This window comes from Apis mellifera, linkage group LG11, assembly GCF_003254395.2.
Source record: "Apis mellifera strain DH4 linkage group LG11, Amel_HAv3.1, whole genome shotgun sequence".
In the NCBI taxonomy this organism is placed as follows: Eukaryota; Metazoa; Arthropoda; class Insecta; order Hymenoptera; family Apidae; genus Apis; species Apis mellifera.
The window spans coordinates 12,663,363-12,682,417 of record NC_037648.1 but is presented as its reverse complement, the minus strand read 5'-3'; the positions used below and the strand labels follow the sequence as shown (position 1 = coordinate 12,682,417).

Below are 19,055 nucleotides of genomic sequence, written 5' to 3'. Positions count from 1 at the left end.
CCACGACGTTTCCATCGAGAGAAAGAAGGAATCCAATTTCGCGCGCATCCCGAGGCGAGTCAGCTGACGGCCAATTGAATCCAATGGCCGAGAAAAGATATCAACGATGGCCAAGCCTTCTTCTTCCTTCTGTTCGTCCGAATCGAACTTTTCTCGCCGCCATTTTCGCTCTCCCAAGATTCCCAAGTGGAATAAAGTTGGAAAGAATTTTTCCTCTTCATTCGAGCGATCTTTGCCCGTATTCTCTCTTTCTTTCTCTCTCGTTTGAATAAAGAGGTATTTGTTCTTGTTTGTACAGAGGCTCGGCATCGAGTGGAGTTCGATGACTTTTTAAGATCCTCCAGCGGCGAATATATTAAAATTTATACACGTAGGATTTACGTAAGTATTCTTTTCTCTTCTTGTCTTTCTTTCTTTCTTTCCTCGCCTGTTCAATTCTTCTTCGAGGGACGAGCGTCCGTCAATTGCCACGATGAAACGGGATTAAGATACGTAAGGTATAAGGAATCGTTGCCTCGAACGACCTCGAATGCGAAACCTGATGCTCGATTTAGAGATCACCTTAGCTCAAACGTAAACAAACACGGCAACCGCCCGTGTCCGAACGAAACGAAATTGTCCCACTCGAATATCTCGAGTTTCAAGCACCATTGTACACACAGTGGCATAGCAATTTCTTTGCTTATAAACAATCATCGATGACAAGTAGATACATATAATCATTCGTTTCATCGATACGAAATTATTTTTAATCTTCCCTTCCCCAGAAAAGAGAATACAATTTTTTCCTTTTTTCGGAGAATTTCTAATTTATGAGCGTTATTATATAAGATAACACTTATCACGGTGATAAAACGAGCGATGGTTCATTAGCAGAAATGACACAATTAGCCGGATATAAAAAGAGAAAAAACGTTTTCACAAGCAGTTTATATTCCTTTCTCCCCAAACCCACATCCTGTTACATTCCTCCTCTACCTTCGGGTAGATCCGATTCATCCGTGCGCAGCTGTCCCATCCTCTAACGAAAACCGCCGCGTTTCCTCGAACGCTTGCAGCCGGTACACGGCCAAGCGACGACACAGGCTCGCGTGTCGAATCGTCAGCTGACGGTGGAAACGTAAGCATGGCATAGATAGACCGTGAGACAGTCCAGCATTTAAACTGTATGCAGATCGTGACAACTGACCGCTCCTTGCAAACACAACGATCCCTTCTTCCTCTTCTTCTCCTTTGGTCAACGAGACACGTCCCACGATAATGCTCCGATCCACACTTATTTCCAGATCATCATTCCTCGAGGATAAATAGTCGAATGATACAAATTTATTTATTAGAGGGAAATTGATGAAAAAATCATTCTTGCCTACGAGAGAAATAAACGTTCCACCTGTTAACTCTTACTTTATAGATTGATCCTCTTGATGGTTATGTAACGTTGGATATTCGAACGCACGAGACGTTATGAAAATGAACTCGGTTCGATTCCAGGAAACTCTTCTTCCCGATAAGAGTTCGAAATGAGATGGAGAGAAATCGTTGCATATCGATACAAAGTAGCGAAATTCTACTCGAATCGCTACTCCAGCAATTTCCTTATCTACTCGCTGTTCCTTTCTCTCTCTCGTAACCTGTTATGTCATTGCTTTACGCGATTATCGTATCGGTGTGTGTGTTTGTAATGGCTCGAGCTCGTAATTAAAAATTTGTCGAGGCAAAGAAACATGTATATTTTTCTACACTTTTATCTATCGGGCACGTGTGCTGCTATTCGCGTATCGCATGTATAATCGGGGGAGAAAGAAGAGACGTTTTCCTTTCGTTTCTCGATCGCTTAAAGTTAAACACTCTCGAGTTTGAGAGAATCGTATTTGATTCACTCGTAATTCCAAAAGCGATGGAAGAAAGGATACTCGACAATGGAGAAGAGAGAGAAATATTCGAGAATCGATCAATCAATTTCACTGCCGGACGAAGGTTTTACACGCGTGTCATTGCACCCTTGAAACAGGATCGATAGCCGTGTCCCCGAACTCTTGAAATATCGGCTTTAAGAAAACGTGGTCACGAAGGAATAAACAAGGAGAAAGAGATTATTCGTGTCTTAATAATCGTTTCCATCTTTCTTTCTTTCCTTCGATTTCACGAAACAGAAATTTGTCGCTATAAAAAAGAAAGAGAGAAACAGTTTCAATTTTCAAGAAAAAAGAAGAAGAAGAGAATCGCTTTAACAAGACGCTCGGATACATGGATGCAAGTTATTATTCGAACTAGGCAGCGCAACAAGATAACATTAAACCGACCCACTTCCTTCCCCCGTTTAAAAATTCGCCTATCCTAATTTCCGTTCAGCCTGATTTCGAAACGCGACTTCCCGCCACGTTTTTTTCCCTTTCACCTAAACTATATCCATGGATATAGCAATATCGCGAGCGAAATTTCGACTGTCTTTCGATTCTTTCAACCGCGTGCCGGCGATTAAGCAATTTTGCCGAGGAAACGATGCGTCGACCCAGTTCGACGAGGCGGCCAGTTCGTTGGTGACGTTTCTCAAAGAAACGAGATCGTTATCCGTCGGACATAAAGGAATCGGGTCAAAGTTGGCCGCGAGTTGCCCATTGACGCGGGTCAAAGTCTTGTTGCGTCTACGGGCAGCGCCTATCTCTCGTCGTGCCTGCGTTTCGTCCGAGTTTCTCGCTCGAAAGGGAAGGATCGGAGGAGAGGAGAGATTTAAATTGGAGAGGAGGGGGGAAGGAGGGAGTCCTCCCTGCGATTCGAGACGCTTTGCTGCTTAACCGCACGAAAAAAAAGAGGAAAAGAAGGGTACGATGGGTATCCGGAGAGAATTTATGGAGAATATTCATGGAGATGCAAATTTTGTTTTCGCCGATGAACGCTTTACGTAAGCGAAAGATGCATGCGAAAGATGGAAACCTTCCGTTTTCTGATCGTGACCCTTTTAATTCAGCCAATAAAACATCTCTGTTGTGTAACTATGTTGTGTCGCCCGAAGGAAGTGTAACGGTTTCGATCAATTTGTCGTTAACCTTCCAACCGTACCTCTCCTCGTTTCGGAATGGAAATTGTGCGATAAAGGTAAAAGGAAGGAATTAATCCGATATACATGTGTTAAGAAAAATTGGATATTTCGTGGAAAATTTTCATATGAGGATTAAATTGATACCAAAGTCAAGTAGGAATATCTTGCGAATGAATCGAAGAATAAAGATAAATAATTGTTGGCGAATTAATCGATATCCATGTATTAAGAAAAATTGGATATTTCGAATAATTGGAAAATTTTGACACGAGGATTAAATTGACACCAAAGTCAAGTAGGAATACCTTGCGAATGAATCGAAGAATAAAGATAAATAATTGTTGGCGAATTAATCGATATTCATATATTAAGAAAAATTGGATATTTCGAATGATTGGAAAATTTTGACACGAGGATTAAATTGACACCAAAATCAAATAGGAATATCTTGCGAATGAATCGAAGAATAAAGATAAATAATTGTTGGCGAATTAATCGATATCCATGTATTAAGAAAAATTGGATATTTCGAATAATTGAAAAATTTTGACACAAGGATTAAATTGACACTAAAGTCAAGTAGAAATACCTTGCGAATGAATCGAAGAATAAAGATAAATAATTGTTGGCGAATTAATCGATATTCATGTATTAAGAAAAATTGGATATTTCGAATAATTGGAAAATTTTCATACGAGGATTAAATTGATACCAAAGTCAAGTAAGAATATCTTGCGAATGAATCGAAGAATAAAGATAAATAATTGTTGGCGAATTAATCGATATTCATGTATTAAGAAAAATTGGATATTTCGAATGATTGGAAAATTTTGACACGAGGATTAAATTGCCAGCAAAGTCAAGTAGAAATACTTTGCGAATGAATCGAAGGATAAAGGTAAACTGATTGTTGGCGAATTAATCCTCGATCGATATCCATATGTTTGCAAAAAATATATTTCGTGGAAAATTTTAATGTGAGGATTAAATTGCCATTAAAGTCAATATAAATACCGAATGAAAAAGATAAAGATAAACGAGAAATAATTGTTGGCGAATTAATCGATATCCATGTATTAAGAAAAATTGGATATTTCGAATAATTGGAAAATTTTAACACGAGGATTAAATTGACATCAAAGTTAAGTAGGAATGAATCGAAAGATAAAGGTAAACGAAAGATGATTGTTGGCAAATTAATCCTCGATCGATATCCATATGTTTGCAAAAAATCGTATATTTCGTGGAAAATTTTGATATGAGGATTAAATTGACACCAAAATCAAATAGGAATACCTTGCGAATGAATCGAAAAATAAAGATAAACTGATTGTTGGCGAATTAATCCTTGATCGATTTCCATATGTTCGCAAAAAATCGTATATTTCATGAAAAATTTTAATATGAAGATTAATTGACCAAAATCAAGTAGGAATTGCGTTCGAATAAATCTAAGGATAAAGGTAAAGGAGAGATGATTGTTGACGAATTAATCCTCGATCGATATCTATATGTTAAGAAAAATCGTATATTTCGTGGAAAATTTTGATATGAGGATTAAATTGATACCAAAGTCAAATAGAAATACCTTGCGAATGAAGGATAACGGTAAACGAAGAATAATTGTTGGTGAATTAATCTTCGATCGATATCCATACATTTGCAAAAAATCCTATTTTTGACACGAAAATTAAATTACGACATAAAAGGAAAGAAAAGCAAATACTTTACATTTCTCAAAAACATAAAATTTCTTAGAACGAAGAATAAACGAAGGATGATGATTTTTGTCCGATTATTCAATATCCGCAAGTAAGAGAAAATATTCAATAGAATATTTCTAAATTGGAAAAATTGTAGGAATGTTCGTTCGATCATGTTCAATACGAGGAATGAATCGAAGAAGGAAGTAAGTCGGCTGACGATGGATGGCACGTAGCCGTTGTCGCCGCGTTTCGTTGCGAAAATCGAAAGTGGGAGCGATAAGAGCGAACTTGATCGTTATTTCAGGGACCGGTGGAAACGGTGAACGCGAGGCGCATCGCGATAGACCGAGTCGGTCTGCGGTTTACGTGGGACGTGAATTGCCGCGCGAAATCCGAGGTGGGCACGATAAGAGGATGGGATAGGAAAGTGCCTTTAGAAGAAATCGATTTTACGGGGAACGAAAAGGAATGAACGTTCGTTCGACGAACGAAGCGTTAACTCTCTCGTGTTTTATTTATTTTCCAATATAATAATATAACCGGTATCTCATTTTTTATTCCGCTTGTTGGAGAGAAATAAACGTGGAAAAAAAGAATGCGCAACGTCGTTAGCGACATTTCTATAGATTTTTAGCGAAAGAGTCCCGATTCGAACGCAATCCATGTACTCTTAACTCTCATTGAAAATCGTCGAAATTCAAAACGTAGAATTCATCGCTTCGATGCTCTCATTAAGAAAAATAATATCAAAACTATCGTCAAAGTAAAATTTAACCTTCGAATTCGATTACCAAGACGATGGAAGGAATCTAAGAATCGAAAGAATCGAAACCCAAAGAAATCTTGACAATCTTATCATCGTTTTATTTAATTCGCTTCGAGTTTCATACAATTTCCCGATGAAGTTGCACGATTCGAGGTTTCGATGGATGAGATCGTAAGGATCGTGGAATAACACGCGGTTAACGACTTAACGGTACACGGGGAGGGGGAGGGGGATCGCCATGGTTAACGCTCGCGCCGGTTACGGACGTCGAGACGCTCGTGGACGCGTTGGAAAGAGGCGTCGAGACGGGATCAGAAGATGGAGAGAGAGAGACAAGATGGCGACCCGATTCCGCGGGCGTCTAGACGGGCAAGGGGCGCGATTTGAGACACATCGTTGCACGAAACGGAGGAAGAATAGCGGTATTCTTTCTTATTTTATTTCGCCTCGAATTGCGCGACTTGTTGGGGCAATTTATTCGATGGATAAACAGGATGGGGATTTCCGAAACGCGTTTGTCTCTATTTTTAACGAGATTCGATTTGAAGAGAAAACGAGAAAAACGAAACTAAAACTAAGAGATGGAACGTATCTTTATTTAACGCTCGAATATTCCACCCGAAAATGAACAGCTAAATCTCGGAAGTTCTTTGTTAAAAATCGAAAATCCTCCATCTCCCTCTATCGTTCCAAACGACGAGGAATATGTTATAACAAAGCTTCGCGCCATTGGACACGCGAAACATCGCCATTCATCGAAGCTAGCCTCGGTCGATATTCGCGTTCCGATCCACGATCCACCGCATACGGTAAACGCCATATCGACGTGATCGTAACGAGATTCGATCGAAATATAATTATCATCCTCCTTCGATCGAGTGAAAAATAATCCACGACTCGTCCGTTGTATCATAGGCGAGGTTGACAGAGACAGCTATCTTCGCTAAACTGACGCAAAAACCACGATTCTCGATCAACGAAACCAGTTATCTTTTTTTTTCTTCTCCTCCACACGAGATACGATTCTGAATCTCGAAAGAACGAATTTGAAATCTCATAGCATTTGCAATCTTTAATTTCAAATTTTATTATTAATTGCACGGATCATGGGAACAAAATCCACCTCAAGAATCTCGAAGAAGGAAAAGGTGTAAAAGTCAAAGTACGGAGACGAGAGAAGGAGGCAGGAAATGAAAAAAGGTGAGGGGGTTGAAGAAAATTCACAGGTGAAGAAGCTCGTCACTCACCGGAACCGTAATCTATGCTCGGCGTGGGTGGAAGGTGGCTCTCAATGGCGGCCTTGCTGAACAAATAGATCGGATTCGTGTCGGTTCCGGCCGAGTAGGAGCACACACGCGCGGTTGGTTCCAGGCTTTCGCCTCCGCTCATCAGCAGCACCTGGTGCGCCGAGACCACGCCGCATTCCCTCTCGATCGCTTCCTTCAGTTGGGCGACACTGCGCAGAAAACAGAAAAAGAAATCGTGTTAATAGTTATAGCTTATAGTGGCCAACCGGTCTCTCTCTGCCTGGGAAGGAGAATAAAAAGAAAAAAAGAAAAAGGATCGAGTAGTCGTTAAAACGGTACTCTATCAGATTCTCTTAAAACTAATTTAAAATTCATGAACTTGTTAAAATATGGTTAGAACATTTTTCGAGATTCAAGAATCCAAAGATTCTCAAAAGTGGTTCTATATCGAGATAAATCAGCAGAGATTGAACTTCCTCGATTGATTCGATACAAAGTGTTATTAATTTTTGGATACACGATCTTTCTTACATGATAAATTCTATGATAAAGCGGGGCAGTCGTACAGCTTCGGCGTCATCGATGCCGTGATTAAGGTCAAGATTATCCGTGGCCGTATCAGAGGAGCTGCAGCTCTTGGAGGAGGCAACGAAAGTAATTGGGGAAACTTGGAAGACTTCTGCGTAGCTGAACGGGTATCTGGCACGGGGAGATTCCGAACCGCCTTGTTCAAGAAAAACAGCACGGGAAACACCGTTCAACTTTTACGGCGACCTGGTTTTTAGAACGAGAGCCACGCAGAGTGGGATACAGTAATTGCCGTGGATGATGATGACGTTTCCGTGATTCTCGTTCGGCAGAGAAAAAAGAAAGAAGGGAAGGAAGAAAGAGGCGGATAGATCGCCTACTTTCGATCTCGAGTGTAACCACTCTCTAGTTCCCATTCCGTTTCCATTCGAGGAAAAGATAAATAACGAGGAGGATTGATTTGTGAAGCGCGACGAAAAGGTCTGGCGTGTAATTCGATTGGTCCAAGAAGGATAAAAGTGCAAGCTACGATCGTGGCAATTATGTCAAGGCGATATTCATAAAGGCGAACGATAAAATGCTAAACAGGTTTACAAACGTGGAAGAGAAAAAAGAAAGAAAGAAAGAAAGAAAGGAAGAAAGAAAGGAAGGAAGGAGGGGTCGATCGTTCGACAACAATTCAATTGTAATTTAAAAATTATTGAATTATTACAGCCAATCGTTATTATCGTTTCCTTTAATTTTTTTCTTTCCTACGATCGTTTTATTTTTATTCCTTTTAGAAACAAACGACGTTTCTTTCTCCTCTTGCAACGATTCGAATCGCTCAACATCGCATGTTATTTTTCTCTATATATAGGAAACGTATTTATTCATCGCGTCCAGGGCGAACGAGTCGCAAGTATCGCAAGTTTGTTTTCGTTATTTCGTATTATTTTCGAACGAGCGTATTCGAGTATAAATATTCGACACGAGTCAATATACGACACGAATCGTTCCTTCTCCGCCAGTCCTTTCGTAATTAACACGCAATGCGCATCGCGTCGTATCCTCGACAAAAGAGCGCCTCCTTATCCGTTATTTAACCTTGGCGAGGGTGTCGATGGCGGCTCCACTCGTCCCAATTCCTTTTACGCGCGCAATTTATGGCCTGCGATGCGTTTCGTTCGAGGGGAATAAAATTCGAAACCGGATAAAACGGATGCTGCGCCACCGTAAATAAACCGCGGACGTTATACCAGTTACGTCGAATTTCATAATTCAAGCGGATGTGATTCTGAAACCTGTCACGGAGACTCGGAGGAGGAATACCGCTTTTGAATAAATTTCAAATGCTCGCGCTCCAACTTTTTCCTTTTAACCTCTAACTCTTCTCTTCTTTTTTAGATGACAATAATGACGAGTTTTGGTCAATAATTATTCGTTTTTGGCATTAAATTTCCGCATGATTATAAACGAATAAAGTATAAAATAAACCGGGAATGAATGAGCCTGAAACGAAAATTAAATATCCGCACGAATGAGACTAATTAAATAAAGAGGCTCGATTATCGACGAATACACAGGATATTAAATATAAATTTCCCTCAATTGTGATTCTTTTTTTTAACCTCTTATCTATCACAATTTTCGAGATATTACACCATACGTTTCATCTTATTTATCAAACCAAGAATAAATAAATCATCAAAGCTAATTTAATATCGAATTTTTTTTTTTTTAATACACAGAGAGGTGAAAAAAATCCTGCTCGAACTTTATAATTACAACTCAGAAATTTATTCTTTCGCGTATACTTGGTAATTACCAAAGCGCGAGAATAAAAGATCACGCCACCGTGGATCGACACACATCGTTAATTATCTCTGAAGAACAAGGTCGATGACCGCGCTATCTTAATCCACAAATATTGGAGAGGTGTCTCGCCTTTTCCAAGATGTGCCTATCTGCCTATTCGTGTTGCAACCCGAGTTCAACCGAGTTTGCGCGACGACATCGAACACGTGCGTGTGCGTGTGCGTGTGTATGCGAGCGCGCTAATTGCGAAGGGGAGGGGGGAGAAGAAGAAAAAAAAAAGAGAGTTCGAGAGGAACGCAGGGAGTCGCGGAAGTGGGTGAAAAGGGAACGACGGGATGAGCGTTGACGAAGGGTCCAGACAGTTCTGCCTGAATCATGATGGTTAATTTCCACGTTATTTACTCTGGCTCGAAGGCAAACAGTTGGAGGCAGAAGGAATAACAGCTGGACCCACAACGGGGTCCAAGGAAATTGTATTCACGCCCGTTGTCCCGAAATTCCGTTCCCAAGAAAATGCTGCGAAAACTAAAATTTATTCTCGTTACTCAAAGATTTGTATACATATACACACACACACAGATCTGTGTAAGATCTAGGTGAGAGCGGCAACGTTTCCGAGAATCGATTGGCCGTTGTTGGGCAATGGATAAATAAAAAGATCTGGTTGAGATCGGAGAGAAGGGAATCGGGGCGATCCTGAATCGTACTTTCTTTCCGCTGGATAAAGCGCCCAGCCGCTTGCTCATCCGAGGATAGGCGAAGCGTAACGCGGTTTAATCGCGAATAATGGTTGTGCTACAACGCGATTGCAAAACGAAACGCGTTCCCCGATAGCTCTCGCAGCTTTTATTTCCCTAATTCACGTTAGCCTCGTTCCGCCACCGACTTTTCCCGCCTCTTGGTAGCTCGTTCGTACCGTTAACACCGTTACCGTTTCCAGCGTTAGATCCAGTCGAAACGAAAGTTTCTGCCCGTTAAACCGTTTCCCAGAAACGGGTTTGCACGAAGGGAAAACGCAGCCTTTTTCTTAACCCGCAGTTCAGATTCGTAATTTCGATAACATTTTTTTCGTCCGATATTCGACTCGATTCGAGCAACATCGTACTCTTGAATTTCTACGCTGTGACTAGAGCTAGAAAGGGGAGTGGCATTGGGGAAAATTTCCCTCGTGTTTTCCCTCCGTTTGGCTACGGTATGAGTCACGCCGAGTCCCTTGTCCATCTTCTACAGAGAAATCAAAGTTTTTGGATATACAAGTTTTCTCAAGGAACATACTACATTTTATATTAACAATGTTCGTTAACGGGAGTTCGTCACTCTTTTTTTAGAAATCTTGGAAAATCTATACGATTTTTTCCATAAATTCGATTTCATTTTCCTTCCTTTGGAATAATTAAATGGATCGAAGAGAAGGAGGAAATGAACGTTGTAATTTTTCACGCGCTTGTACACTTCCGTGTATCAATATCTCGGCTGATAATTGCGAGGAGCGTTATTTGAACAGTAAAGAGAAGAAGTGAACAGACCTACTCGGTATCCCACTTTCTTATCGAAAAAGGCGAGGTTCGGCTTTTTACGAGGCGGCCACCAACCGCACAGCGTTTATCGATAATCTTTTGCGTTGGAAACGTTTAGTTCGAGAAGCTAGGTAATAAAAGGAATCCTGTACAGGATCGAGGTTCCCAAAGTTAACCCCTTCGCGCTCCGCCATTCCAACTTTCGTTTCCCAATTCGTCGAATGGAGGGCAAGGAACGCCGTTAAACGAAAGAAACGAACGTGATAAATACGGTTTCTGTTGTCTCCTTAATCTCATTAACAACCGTCGTTGTTAAAGAGAACGTGTTTCATTTAGTCTTCGAGGAGCTTAGTGGAACTTTCGTCAGAACGAATCGGGACGGATTAATTTTGTAAGGTTTTCACGATTCGTTAAGATCGTGATTCTTAATTCTAAAATTACTTTCATCGAGATCTCTTCTTATTCTATCTCGATTCGAAGGGAAATTGCACATTTTCGAAGAAAAGGAATATATAATTCTTTGCAAAAAAGAAATGTGGATAATTAATTACGGTTAAAAAGATGGACAAAAGAGACTTACTGCTTTAACTGCAACCTCGTCAAAGATTCAATGAAGAAGTTGAATAGAATAATGGTACACGATAGTACGAACATAGAAACGTACGTTTCGAAGAGATGAGAAATGGGCCGGGTCTCGTTTAAACTCGATTCGTTTCAAGGGATACACCCAGCATTAAAGGACTTGGCCGACTTAAACTGTGGGTCAAACTCGTGTGCGGCACGAGCCAATGGTCGCCCACGTACGACACACAGATTTCATTACTATTTTCGTAACAACCTGCACTTGTTTGTGCGCATGCAGATCTCTCTCTCTCTCTCTCTCTTCCTCTCGAAGGAAAAAGAGCGTCGAGCGCACGGCCTCTGTTTGTGCCCACGTTCGTCCGCGATAGACGACCAACCAAGTTTTGCAATTTGCTCACCTTCGAGAGATCCTTGACACCTCGCGTGTCGTTGTTCGCGATTCTCTCTCCAGGGTGTTGCTAAATCGAACGAATGTCGGCCCTCGTTGTCGAGAATGATCGATCTCGTTAGAATAATAATTGATATATTTGTTCTTCGAATCATCGGAATTATTCGAATACGAATTCTTGTTAAAAAGAAAGAAAGAGAGAGAGAGAGAGAGAAGAATCGGTGAAATTATTCGATAAGAAATATTGTTGCCTAACAGATTGCCTCGAGTTCTACGGTGTTTCTAATAACGGGATTTCACGCTTGAGTGTATTGTATAGTTAGGAATATAAACAGCGTTACTTACTGCGAAATAACAACGACATTAAATCATCCATCTGTGCAGTAACGAGAAATATTCATAGAATTGTGCTAAAAGTGCTTTATTAGTTAATGAGCGAGGATTGTTTGCCGCGTGTACAGGTTCAAAGTGAAATATTTACATATTTGAAAATATTCGCATATACGAGAGAATGCGAGAGAACGCGCGAATTCCATTATCGCGCGCAAGTTTGTTGCCTCCGTTTGAAGGTTCTTCTTGGGTGAAAAAAAAAAAGATTAAAACACAAAGGAGCGGAGAGAAAAAGAAAAAAAGGCTCGACAAAACACGCAGAGGCGAGAAGACAACTTTTCGACGCGTTAACGTGTATTTATTCGATATAGAGAGGTAGTGGTCGAGGAAGCGGATCTGTTTATTGCAAAAAAACGACTCGTGTGAACCGGCTATCCACGAGAAAGGATGTGTGCGTATACAGGGGACTTTTGCGCTCGAAGAAATGAGTTTCCGCAACGGGCAGCATTCAAAGCAGCGAGCCTCGGTCCGATAACCATCGGCGAGAGTTTAACGAGGGAGTTTAATCTGGCAATAATATCGAACGTGCCTGTTAGAATTTTTACTCGTAAGCAAATAGAACGCTGTACGGTCGGATCACTCGGAGTGAGTATTCAATTGCGAGGATTTGAAACAAATATATCGTAGCGTTGTTCCTTTATCAATGGGATCAATGTGATCTTTGTGAATTTCCGGCTCTTTTAAAAATTGTATTTTGTATTCGTCGATGTATAAACGAAATATTTACCATAAATCGTCAAAAAGCAAAATGGCACGATATTCGATAAGAAATATGATAATAAAAATACTTTGACGATGATGTTAATTAAATTTCTGTAACGCAATATACAATTACTTGTCCTATATTCGACGAAACGTGAGGAATAAACTTGTCGAGGATTTATCGAGGGTCAAGCTTAATGCTTCGTCCTTTTTTGTTCGGGACGAATAATCAACGACTAAGAGGTGCCTTCATTCTTTTAAATGAAAAACGAATTTGCTCGACACCGCGTCTAGGCCAATTATCTATTTATTCGTTAAGCGAAAAAAATACGAGTTGATGAAGTATATAATAGATAAAGGAAAAATAAAATATTTTATCTATCGAACGAATAAAGAGTAATAGATGTATTTAATATTTAAGAAATGATATTTTCCCTATTTATAAATTCTTAGGAATCAAAAAATCAAATATCTTTAAAATAGAAAAATTTTCAAATATATTTGTGCGATACGAAATACTTGCGAATTAATCGATGATTAGCCAACGCAACTCGCAAATAAACAAAGTAAAAGCAAATCGACGAAATACGCATGACGCAAGATCCTAACCTATTACGAACGTAAATAGCAACAGGAGGAGTAAACAAACGGAAGCACTAGTGAAGCGATACTCACGTCTGCAGCGCCAATTTAATGTCGAAGGTGATGGTGGTGCCGGTGTCCACGTGGAATATATACAGCATTTTCGGGCCGGTCAAGCTTCTTCTAGTCCGACGACAAGAGTGAAACGGCCAGCCCGCCCAAAAGACTCCACTGGCATTCGGTGGTTCTTGGCGTCCGGTATTCGCGACGCCCGACGAAGAGGAGCTGTCACCTCAGGCCGACTCCTGTAGTCAGCTCGATCGGGGCCGTACCCCTCGTTTCACAGCGCTCGCGAGTACGGCCCCCTCGGGTTTATGCCGCATCGATCACCAATCCGTTCGTCGTCGTCGTCGATTCACGCAAACTCGAGCTAGCGTTCGACCAGCTTTGCACCGCGTCTCGTTGTCGAGTGTTTCGTACGTACGTTGTTTCCTCGTTATCTTCCGCCGTGATCGACAAGTATCGATGTAGAAGCTGGATATACCGTGCGTAGAGTCGCGCGCGTAAACGAAAAGACGAGCAACAGCGAAAAAGCTCGAGAAATTCAATACGATACTATACGTGTGTGTGAGTGTGTATATATATATATAATGTGTGTGTATATATATAATATATATATATAACGTGTATAAGATTGGTTCGAAGGAAAACAGCGATTGTGTCGTTAGATCTGGCTGCCTTCAAGCACTCCTTTGAAGATTCGTTGAAATATTTCACGAAAGAATAATAGTAGGTGTAATAGTAGAAGCGAAATGAAAAAGTAATATATCACGAGATCATCGGTAACTAAGAAATCCCACAGCCTTTGGGAGGGAAGCTATTGTTACAATCTCTTAAAAAGGTCCGGACGATCGGATAGGTAAATGACAGGCAGACCGAGATATACTGTCCGCTTGAACCCACGATCGTTATTTACAGGACGGCTCTGAGTGATTTTCGTTCCGACCAGAGGGGATGAGAACGAATGGGAACGTAGAATCCCTTGAAAACGGAAAGATTAATTGATACACTTGAAAAAGTTTCCTACAGTCGATCACTTCACCATAAAATATCACGTAATAACAATTCTTGTTTGTGTTGTTGGTCATCCGCCTGTCATCGAAGAAAATTATTTTGTATAGGTTGTGTACTGTTGCTCCTCTAAGTATCGGTCGATCGCGTCCTCCGGATTTTGTGATGTAACGAAGCACTCTTGCTACGGCTCGACGATCTCTTTAAACACAGTTTACGAGGCAGTCACCGTACAATAATTTTGTGTACGCGAACGAATATCGAACACGAGTAAAATCGTTGGAATAGAATCACCGTTGCAGCGATGGAGGACTGGTCGACGCGATAAACGAGTAGTCCCGGATCAGCTGCTCGTCAAAACAAAGCACTCGCGCGTACACGAAAGGCTAACAATCTTTTCTCTGAATCTCTGTTACGTTGTCTAGACTCGGACGGAGAACGACACGAACGACAGTATTCTATGCTTGTTCATAGATGAAAAAACCCGACGCGATATCACACAGGACGCCAGGATCTTGTTTTATATCGTGACGAACCGTGTATACGCTGAGAATGACGTACCGACCACACAAACAATGCTGCGCCACTCGCACGGGAACGTATGCGCAGAGATCGAAGCACGAAACAAAGAAACTCCACTTTCGCTACGGATTTTCTCGTTTATGCCTTTATTTGTTGTATCTCCCGTTCAGATATTGTTACTGACACTTGTGTGCTTCACGTTGCTGCCGAATTTTCACCGCGAATGCGCCGAACGCTTGCCCGAGAATGTCCACTTTTATAAAGCTCTTGCACCGTGCCAAAGAGAGAAGGTAGGGGGGCAACTAGCTTGGCGCAGTCCCGTTCGACATTTTGCTCTGACGCATCGCGTCGCCAGCTGTTTACTGCCGAGTCCAGGCCTGGTCGAGCACGGAGGACAGAACGTCTGCTCTCTGTGTGCTTAGCTTACGCAGATATTCCACTCGCCTCTCAGCTGTTCGTTCGCGATCGACGCGCCATCTCAACAGTACAAAGATGGCGTGTGCGATGCGTGCAGTAGTTTGAACATGTGCGTAGTTATATTGTAAAAATTTTAAGTTGAACGTTTTATTTTCATCCTTTCTCCATCCCCTTTTACATTATTATAGAGTGTGCGAGCATTTTGTGACGAAATTCGATAACGGATACAGTGTATTGCGTGTATCATGAATGAATGTTGAAACTTCCTATTCCTTGGGTATCCATGTCGTTTGAACCGTGTCATGCGCAGCAATTGGTCGTTGATGAAATGGAAACCACTGTTATTCCTCCTCGATTGAAATATACTGCGTTTTAAGTAAGTCAATCCTTCATAATATATATCATACGAACGATGAATAATTTTCTTTTAATGATTTCTAAAAAATGAAATACGAATCGATGTAATACGATGATAAATTATAAGTTGTCAATCACAATTGATATTATATTGATAAATTTCTTTTCGAATAATTAGTAATTTTTATCACGATTGAATGTATTTGCATCGTTCTATTTTCTCATAAATTTAAGGTAGAAAATTATATTCGTACAAATATATAGTTTCGAAAGAACTTGTAGAGATGATAGCGCTGTCATCGACCGAGATAATTTTAACGCGCATGCGCACAGCTATAAATGGTTCGCCGCCATTATCGCTTCCGTGTGGAGATTCTTTACGTTAAGTCGACTGTGAAAGGGGAGAACGATGCAAATTTCGTACTGGCATCGTGGGGATGTAACTACACGCGCCGTGTTTGTTTATATTCCGTAATGCCATCACAGGCAGGGGACTGTTGAGAAATTGAGGTTTCATTACTCTACAAATGTGCAAACGCTTCATGAATACGTGCCTTGATTTTCGAAACAGAAAAAAAAAAAAAAAAAAAAATGATAAATTCCCTCTAAAATAACATCGCAACCAGAAATAACTATTACCATTTGTAAGCTATCAAATATTGCGTAGTTCGCAAATATCTCTAGCGCAATGCATCATTTATTTAGTTAATTATCAAGCTTACTCTAGGAAATAGTGTATATACATAATTCAAGCCTCGCTGTATAATGTAATAAATAATCATATAACTACGCCATCGGATGGTAATACAAAGTCGAACGATACCCCGCTAGAAAATGGCATAATAATATTTACCTTGACGGGGAATCGTTCACCTTTCGCTCGAGGCCATGAGAGCCATAAATGCGAATCGTTCTCCCGCTTGTTTCGCCAGGCATTGTTTCACGCGTAATTCCAAATCGATACACGATACGATGAAATCGCAACACAGTTATAGCAAGTGCCGTGACATCTCGGTGAATTTTAATTCTGTCGCGGTTTGTCCGTCACCGCGGCACGGTGTCAATGTATGGCCAGGAACTTACTACGTCGTGACTCTATTATCGACATTAACTTGCTTTAAGACCGATGTAGTAGAGGCGATCTTGGCATGTGTGCGGGCTGTATAAGTGTGCCGACACGTGGCATACGATAAAGTTATAGATATATACATATATATATATATATATTGTTCGTTCGCTCGTATCGAGAATTAAAGGACTCGTGAAGGAGAGTAGGAAACGGAGAGATACAAAAATATCTGTGAAATAGCTTCGAGGTGCCGTTGTGTACGGTCGTGCGATAAATGGATTGTTTCTTCATAATAGTACCACGCGAGAACATGAAAATAATATTACCGTATCTATTCGTACGATTCGCGCAAGGGAGAAAATTTCATTTCTTCTTTTCTGCACACGGGCATTGTTATTGAATACAATTGCTATACAATGACAACGGGTAATGATTTTCTCGATTAGTCATATGCCACGCATTTCGCACAACTCATGCTCCTCTATGCAAGTCAATAAAGAAATCTAACGTATTAGAAAGAAATCGCGCATATTAGAGGAGACCTCGCTTTTCCTTTATTGTTTCGCACATCGAAACAATTTTCGATCAATCTGACAATATTATCGCTTCAATTGAATATATATTGTCAACGTTTACAAAAGAATTTGATAAATGGATTCATCGGATTAGAAGATTTAATTGATTTAATTGAATTATGAAAAATACTGATTACATTATATACAATTAATATCATTTTGTGTATACGGAGTTAACACACGGGTTATCTCGCCTATCTCGAGGAAAAACACATAGAAGCGACCATGTCACAGAAATTTACATCGAAAATTACACAGATAGAGTAAACTTTTTTTCCTTTTACTTGTCAAAATATTGATAAAGAAACTATCGATAGCGTAATGTATAAATTAAATGAAGAAATTGTTATCCCAGGGCCGTACCGTTTCAATCAATTCGTAGGCCGGTAGTTGTACACGGTTGGGGATCATTAACGATCGTTTTTCCCCTCGTGAAAACGCGAACCTTGGTGCGGTCTCGTTGCAAGTAACTGGTCGATGCCTGATTTCTCGATTTTGCGATTGCGAAATATTGCGCGAGCATAATGTAATCTATTCTGTTGGAAAGTCGAAGACGAAAGATACTTCGCAAAAGCCGCTCTTGCGATTCCCTTTTTCCTTCTCCCTTTTTTATTTATTTTTTTTTTTCGTCGATTTTATCGATTGATCCGATCATCTTTCCAATGTTTTTTTTTTTTTAAAACATTAAAATATCCAAGTACAAAAAAGCGAGTTTTTCGTTTTGCTCGTTTCTATATGTAAATCGGTTGAAAAGTTACGGATCGATAATCGCATTGCCGCTTCAAAATAATGGCTGCAACTAAAGTAAGAGTGGAGCTGGAATAATATGGTAGAAAAGAAGGTGAAACTTGAACTTTGCTTCCCGGCAATCACGAACCGCGACTTTTTTCTCTGTAAGAGAGAAAAAAAGGAAAAAAAGAAAAGAAGCAAAGCAGCCAGCGAGAACACCGGTGAAAATAGATTTTTCTATTGTCAGAGCCTATATATTTAATAGACACAGACACGTGTACACGATACACTTTCCCCATTACGCTCACAGTCTATTCCACGAGGAGAACCATTGCCAGTTCTAAATTACCGGGACTGTGCATGATTCTAGCTCGCTTCAAATTACCTATAATATAACTAGGTAAAATTATATCCGTGAATTCAATTTTGCGAAAATCGCGAAACCTTTGCCACCGACAGTTTCAACATTCTTTCGGAATTTCGTAAATATTAATAATAGACTCCTATTTTATTTTTGGAATAAAATAAATAATTTGTTAAAAAAAAAAAAAAAACGTACGATCGAACGGAAATTCGCATGGACGAGTAAACATTCGGTGTACGCGAGTTGGACCGCGTACGTTCCCTAGAAACCCAGAAAACGCAGGAAACCCAGATATAATATATTTCGTGTGCAACGGCGCGCAACAGTTTCCCGTCATAACGAATAATAATTCAATTACGCGTGGTGGGGATGGAAGAAGGGAGGGAGAGGGAAAGGAACGATGAACACGGGGGGGAAGAAGAAAAAAAGAAACGTGGCCGCGGCATGTGAATCATTCGAAGGCGTCGAACGAGCGGATCGGACGGGAGAAAGGTAATCGAGAGTAGCGTTTATTACTTGGGACGATGGAACGAACGAGAATGTATGAGAACTAGTATGTGGTACGGTGGTAGTGGGGGAAAGATGGTTTTCTGCGTTTGCTCTCGGGAGAAGAGGCGCACGACGATCGCTGGGATCCTTGCGTGTGCGCGACACACGCGGTTTCCACATCTCTCTTCCCCCTCCCCTCCTCTCTTTCTCTTTCTCT

The 19,055-nt window shown here is 40.6% G+C and overlaps 2 protein-coding genes across 6 annotated transcripts in view; one reads left to right on the top strand and one right to left on the bottom strand.

The window, feature by feature from the left end:
• The window catches only part of LOC408358 (RB1-inducible coiled-coil protein 1), a 39,394-nt gene extending 24,172 nt beyond the window's left edge, over positions 1 to 15,222 (bottom strand). For 2 of the 4 annotated variants that reach the window (XM_391908.7, XM_006566375.3), the window contains exons 1-2: positions 13,339 to 15,222; positions 6,760 to 6,968 (exon numbers count right to left, since the gene is read on the bottom strand). In XM_391908.7, coding sequence (XP_391908.4) covers positions 6,760 to 6,968; positions 13,339 to 13,406 — 277 coding nt within the window. In that variant the 5' untranslated portion in view covers positions 13,407 to 15,222. Of the gene's footprint in view, positions 1 to 6,759; positions 6,969 to 11,181; positions 11,271 to 13,338 lie in introns of those variants that run through there. The other 2 variants (XM_026443629.1, XM_026443630.1) reach the window with 1 other exon arrangement.
• A 104-nt stretch (positions 15,223 to 15,326) lies between these two features.
• LOC726913 (cytochrome b5) overlaps positions 15,327 to 19,055 on the top strand; it is an 80,603-nt gene continuing 76,874 nt past the window's right edge. Inside the window, exon 1 of one of the 2 annotated variants that reach the window (XM_016914715.2) lies at positions 15,327 to 15,631. The gene's annotated coding sequence lies outside the window, so the exon portion shown is untranslated. The remainder of the gene's footprint in view (positions 15,632 to 19,055) is intronic. The other variant, XM_026443635.1, reaches the window with a different exon arrangement.